This window comes from Scomber scombrus, chromosome 13 (genome assembly GCF_963691925.1).
Source record: "Scomber scombrus chromosome 13, fScoSco1.1, whole genome shotgun sequence".
Classification (NCBI taxonomy): Eukaryota; Metazoa; Chordata; class Actinopteri; order Scombriformes; family Scombridae; genus Scomber; species Scomber scombrus.
The window spans coordinates 19787666-19794644 of NC_084982.1; the positions used below are offsets into that span (position 1 = coordinate 19787666).

Below are 6979 nucleotides of genomic sequence, written 5' to 3' on the forward strand. Positions count from 1 at the left end.
TCACATCCCCATACGGATGCTCTGAATGATCTGAAATATAGCTGAGAGGACACAGACGACCAATTTCACAGCAAAAATACAGAAATAAAGCTGTCTGAACAAAACAGAACAGTAAATATTCTCATTGGGATATAAAAAAGAGTGATGAAAACTGAGGGACATAATGTGTAATGGTGTTTAAAGGTGCAGTACGTAGAATTTAGTGGCATGTAGCAGAACAGACCTGGCAGAAATTGAATAATATTTGTCAGTACATTTTAGTATTAGTGTATAATCACCTGAAAATCATAATTGTTGTGTTTTCATTACCTTAGAATGAGCCCTTTATATCTACAGAAGGAACGGGTCCCCTTCCATGGAGGCTGCCTTGTTGTACTGCCATGTTTCTATTGTAGACCAAGCACTGGCTCTAGAGAGGGGACTTTCATGTTTTTAACAAGTTTCTACACACTTGAAATTCACTGCTAGATGCCATTAAATTCTACACACTGGTCCTATAAAGCAATAGATAGATAGTTTGGGAAACAACCTTATTTGTTTTTCTGATGGAGAGTTACATTGGAAGATCGATATCACTCTCATGCTTAGCACAGATCCCCAAAATAAGGGAAAACTAGATTGTTAACACATTATATCTTGTTTGGTTAAATTGTACAAACTCCAAAGTGTAAAAACAACTATTTGTGTTAAAGCAGCATGTTACTGTTGTAGCTGCTGGAGGTGGAGCTAGTTTCAACTACTTTATATACTGTTAACTAGTTTAGTCCACTGGTTCCCCTCCAAAGGGTCACAAGATAAATCTGAGTGGATTTGAGATGATTAATGGGAGAGGAAAGAAGTACACAAATCTGTTTTCAGCTTTCAGACTTTTTCCCTAAACTTTGATTTTTGGTGAAATATTGGATCATTTGAACATTTATTGAAACCATGTCAGAAGTTTAGAAGGAAAAATCACTATTTGGCGGAGCTGTTAACAACTCATAGACATCTGAAATGTGATCCCAACTACACACTGCTTTTTGTAAGACTTGTTATATTATCCATGGTGTCAAATCTTCATCTGAAAAGTAACTGAAGCTGTCAAATAAATGTAGTGGAGTAGAAAATACAATATTTCTCTCTCATCAAATGGAAATACTCAAGTAAAGTACAACCTCAAAATTGTACTTAAGTGTAGTATTTGAGTAAATATACCTCCACCACTGTCTCGAAGGATCTCTACACGAGGAACGTACCTGATCCACACACAACAAATACAAAGAGGGCAAGCAGCCAGGGGCCCACAGGATACTTCTCCTCTTGTGGTCGCTAAGCGGAGGAAACACACACACACACAGACACACACAGACACGCACACACACACATAGTACGTTAGCATTCCAGCTGTAATAGAAAAGTGACAGATGCTACAAAGCAAAGGTAAAACTGCTTGAGCGTGGGTTGCTTTACAAAGAGGTTTCCAGTTTCCACCAACGCTCAGGTTGTTGCTGCTCCTGTTTTTTTGCTATGTCACTTTTTTCCTTAAACCACCAGTTATCTTTAGAAATAACGAGGCCAAGTGACGCTCATCAGAAAAGTCCACAATGACACCTCTGTGTTTCCACTTAAGAACAACAAGGAGTGTCTAATTATAAACCGAAGGGTGCAGAGTAAGCAGATTCTCACTCTGTGGGTAATGTGGAAAAGATGAGTGGTGCAGCATGAGAAGTCAGTCCAGGATCCAGGGAGCACACATCAATCCCACAGGATGAGATCATCTACTTGGAGAAGAAACATGTTTGTCTGCCCGTGGTGAGCGACGCTGTCACAGTCGATGAGTGTGGCTGCTTTCTTAACGCTGTGTTCTAAGCCGTAACCTGAGGAGCTTTGATATTGAACCTTTAAGCTACTATTTAACCTGCATTTAGTGGCAGGATGGCTGTGCAGTGTTACTGTACACCACAACCCACATCAGAAAAATGATGATTGTAGTGTTTGTGGTGACATAATGTGGTACAATCATGTTAACTCCCATTAGAGAGTTCAAGAGATACCAGACAAATTAGGTTTAATGTCGTTATTAGTCTATCCAATAGTAATCTCAATTAAATGAGAGAAACCAATACTGTGGGCATAAATCTCAATCACACTAGAGTTGCACTGATTAGTCGCCAACTATTTTGATAATAAATTAATAATTTGGAGTCGTTTTCTATGACACATTGACCTACATTTTTCACCATTTTCTGACATTTTATAGATCAAACAACTAATCAATAATTGAGAAAATAATTGACAGATTTATCGACGATAAAAATAATTGTTAGAAAAATACTCTCCCATTCACACATTCACATTCACACAACCATTATCGGGTTGTCTGAGACTCTTAAAGTAGCTCTCAATCAATATTCTCCAGCAGAGACCACATATGGTAACGATGGTGAGTATGTCTAAATATACTGAAGACATGTAGTGTGATGTGTAGCAGCAACAATATTAAAGGATAATGACACAAAAATTCTGCGAGCTCCATCCCTCCATCATATTGACTAAAAGCAACAGAGGAACAGACAGTAACGACTTTCAACAACAAGTTTCTGTTTGGTTCCTGCGTTATAACATAGCTGTAGCTCTGATGTTTATCGTGGTTAACATTGCCGTCGTCAGCCCTGAATATCTCGGTTAACTCTGAGTGTGGCACGGTTAGTTATCAGCAGGCCCATGTGTTGTGTTCACTACCACAGAAAAGGAATAAATCTTTGGGCTCTCTGAGTGCGACGTCACCTCTCTGTTGACTCTTATCAGACTAACGCTACCAGCAGCTGTGTGTGAGAGGCACAAACTGAGGCTTCAGTTAGCAGTGATCTGATGTTTATGAAATAGACCTGGGAGTTTTGGGACACGATCAGACAAGAGCAGAGAATTCAGCTGAACTACATTTTCAAACCCAAGCAGACAAAAAAATAAGCTCATTTTGAGTCATATTCACATCGTATGACAACATAGACGTGTGTGATGATGTACACAGCTTAAAAAATATTTAGTGTGTAGTTACACTTTTTTGTGCCCTATGCACAAAAAAGAGAGTTGTTCCTGTTGAGCATACATATTTTTGTTTCTCTCAATCGCTCACATACAACTCTTTGCTCTGATGAAATATTAAAGCAGAGGATGAGTTGGAAAAACTTTAAAGGGCAAATATTCAAAACAGATTCAGAAGTAAAACATCTCATATTCCTCCTCATACTGGAGAGATTTAATAGTAAAATATTCACTGTTGGAGCTTTTGGAATTTATGTAGTTTTATATGTTCAAATCCACTTGTCCACAATGTCTGAAATGTTGAGATTAAAAGTTTCATTCAAATATTGTGTTACGCCGAACATACCTGGATACCTGTTATATTATACTTATACTTATGTAATGGTACCAATACAGCAATGTTAACATTCTCCATTACAAGTAAAAATCCTACATGAAAAAGTAAATTAGTATTAGCAGCTAAATGTACCTAAAGTATTAAAGTTAAAGTAGTGGTTTAGTCCCTCTGACTGATATATTATTATTTATGACATAATTAGATTAATAGTACTAAAGCATCAGTGTTAGAGCAGCATGTTACTGTTGTAGCTGCTGGAGGTGGAGCTAGTTTCAACTACTTTATATACAGTTAGCTATTTTAGTCCAGTGGTTCACAACCTAGGGGTCAGGTCCCTCCAAAGGGTCACCAGTGTGATTAATGGTAGAGGAAAGAAGAAAAAACTAAGTTCTGATAAACAAATCTGTTTTCAGCTTTTTGGACTTTTCTCTAATCTTTGATTTTAGATGACATATTGGATCATTTGAACATTTATTGAAATTAAACCATATGAGAAGTTTAGAGGGAAAAACCACTATTTGGTGGAGCTGTTAACAACTCATAGACATCTGAAATGTGACCCTGACTACACACTGCTTTTCAGACGTCAAAAGCCAAAAAGGTTGGAAACCACTGGTTTCATCTTCAACAATGTGTTTTATTTGGAAAGCTTGGTATATTATCAATTGTCCCAAATCTTCATCTGAAAAGTAACTTCAACTGTTTGAATAAATGTAGTGAAGTAGAAGAAACAATAGTTCCCTCTGAAGTGTAGTGGAGTGGAAGTAAGCACTATCAAATGGAAATGCTCCAGTTAAAGTGCCTCAAAATTGTACTTAGGCACAGTACTTGAGTAAATGTACTAATTACTTTCCATTGCTGTATTCCAATCTTTATACAAGGGTTAAAGCTAGGAAAGATTTGTGAGCCTGAAAAGTTGTCCAGCTGTGAATGTGCACAGTGCATTGAATTAATTGTTACATTAAAACTGCTCTAAGCCTGAAATCAGACATAGTACCTGAGAACTTTAACCCCTGTGTATGAAATAATGTCTAAAAAAACAACACCATATGGTCACCATCCTTGACCAACAGAGTAACGTTGAGTTACCGTGAGCAGGGCGGTAACGAGCCTGAATAAATCAAATTTAATTCAAGCAGCAGCTGGAGGGAGCCTCATAAACCCAGATCCACCCAGATCTCCCACCAACACAGCTGGAGGAGGAGGAGGAGGGTGAGGGGGACACACATGTGAGATAACCGGGGACACATTGAACGATCATTACCATCATCACCATCATCATGCTGAACGTCACCTCTGTGGTTTAATGCCATGCTGTCAGGACTGAGGATGCTCACCAGCGTCTTGGCCACGTTTCCTCTCTGCGTGATGTTTTTGCTGTGTTTCTCGTTGGCCATGCGGATCCTCTGTTTAGCCACCATCTTACCCGGCGATTACAAGCTGTCTGCCTCGCCTGTTGTTTATTTTTATTTTTTTTTATTTTTCCTGATGCTGCAGGCTGACAACAGCAGCTTTCCCCCCCTGCGTCAAGCACGCACAGATCCGCCGGAAGAGAACCGGAAATACACCGAGACAGCTTTCAGAGTGAGAGCACGAGGCGTGAGGAGGGGGGCTGTGAGACACTGTGTGCTGCCAAGAGGACAGAAAGAGGGTCGATTTGTATTTTTTAATCTGAGTCTCTGTTTTCTTAATTATTCGGTCGCGTTTCTGACAAAAGTTAAATATAGAGTATTTCTCAAAGCCTTTATTCTGAAGGTCTTCGCAGGAAATCACACGGTTAATGTCGGAAAGCTTTACACGCTCCCCTTTGCCTGGTCATCGATTGATTATTGACTTTATTGATTTCATTTGGGGGGAAAGTTAGAAAAAAGAAAGTACGACAATTCTTTTTTATTATTATTATTATGATGATGATTATTATTATTATTATGATTGTGATTATGATGATTGATGATGATGATTATTATGACATGTTTTACTAAGTAAATATTTATAGCCTATAGTATATATATATTTGTATAGTATATCATAGTTATGATTATATCGCTAGTTTATTCTATATTTATTTTTCTCTATTTGAGTCTATTTAATTATTGAATATAATTTAGCATTAATTTGTATGTGTCTCTCTTTCATCACTGTTTTTGTAATATGATTCAAGTCACTGCTGTAATGCTTTCATTTCCCTTTGAGATTAATAAAGTACTCTCTCTACAGACAGGTGACATATCTATCTATCTATCTATCTATCTATCTATCTATCTATCTATCTATCTATCTATCTATCTATCTATCTATCTATCTATCTATCTATCTATCTATCTAGCAGATGAAGATATTTTTTAATTTAATAAATAAAATGTAACTAAAGTTACGTACACAATTTACGTTCTAATACTTATATAAATGAGTCCAGAAGAGCAACTCCTTATTAATAATGATGATCAACTTTATTTGTATAGCACCTTTCATATGCAGCTCAAGGTACTTTACATATATTTAATAAAAACAAACATTGAACAAAACACAGGTTGCAAACAAACAATAAAATACTTCAGTGAGAAAATGGCGACTTTCCTGACTGTGAAGATATCAAATTGAGACCTTACCTTTCACAATATAATAATTTAGATCTGTTATTTATTTATTTGTTGTTGCTGCTGTAAGTTCCTCTCTTTTCTTTTTGAAAGATATTTGCATGGGGATCTGAGTGCTGTTGAATTATTCAGGAACTTTGTAAAAATGTGGGCTGCTGTAGATGTTACGCACGCTTATTTTTGTCTCAAACTTGAGAGCCTCAGCTGCCTTTGTGTTTATTTATTTACTCTTTCTGGTATTTGGTTTGGATTTGAATGGACATTTTGATTTGTGTGTGGGTGTGATCTGTTTTATAGATGCATCTCTTCACATATGGTGGATGAGATATGACCCATAAACAAATGAGAGAGTGAGGAAAAAGTAGCAAAAGAGATGAAAACATTGTAGTAGAAATTGTAGATGTTAGTGTTAGTAGTTTATCAGGTGATCCTAGTTAAAATAATACAGTCTAATACAACAAACCTCCCATAAATCCCACTTTCATAAAGGTTAAAATATTCAGCACCAACTTGAATTAACACATCTCAAAAACCGAACATTTTAACCTTTGTTAAAATAGGATTTTTTACTAGGCCTGCTTTATTTTTAGATAGGTATACCTGATAAACCAGTAACTGAGGGTATTGTGTTTTGCCATCAGGCTGAGAAATGAGTTTTATCTTTCTCTCTCAACCCAAATCGTCAAGGCAGATGACCACCCACCTACAGGCTGGGTCTGCTTAAGGTTTCTTCCCGTTGAAGGGGAGTTTCTCCTTGCCGCTGTTGTCAAATACTTGCTCACGGAGGAATGTTGGGTCTCTGTAAATTAAAGAGTACAGTGTAGACCTGCTCTGTGAAAAGTGCCTTGAGATAATGTCTGTTGTGATTTGGTGCTATACAATTAAAACCTAATCTTCTATAGCATCGGTAGAAGAATGTCATTCTTTATGGAAACAAATGAATGAGACCAAATAATTTGAATGGGATTACTGTGAAGGGATTACTCCAGCCTTTCCAGTGAAATGGTTCCTCACTACACTG

General features: G+C 37.2%; 1 protein-coding gene across 1 annotated transcript; it reads right to left on the bottom strand.

Annotated features, from left to right (window-relative positions):
- Positions 1 to 4782, bottom strand: serp2 (stress-associated endoplasmic reticulum protein family member 2). Its single transcript, XM_062432084.1, has 3 exons — positions 4699 to 4782; positions 1236 to 1308; positions 1 to 41 (listed from the first exon to the last, which is right to left on the bottom strand). The coding sequence occupies exons 1-3, from the start codon at positions 4780 to 4782 to the stop codon at positions 1 to 3; spliced, it is 198 nt and encodes a 65-aa protein (XP_062288068.1).
- Positions 4783 to 6979: the final 2197 nt, after the last annotated feature.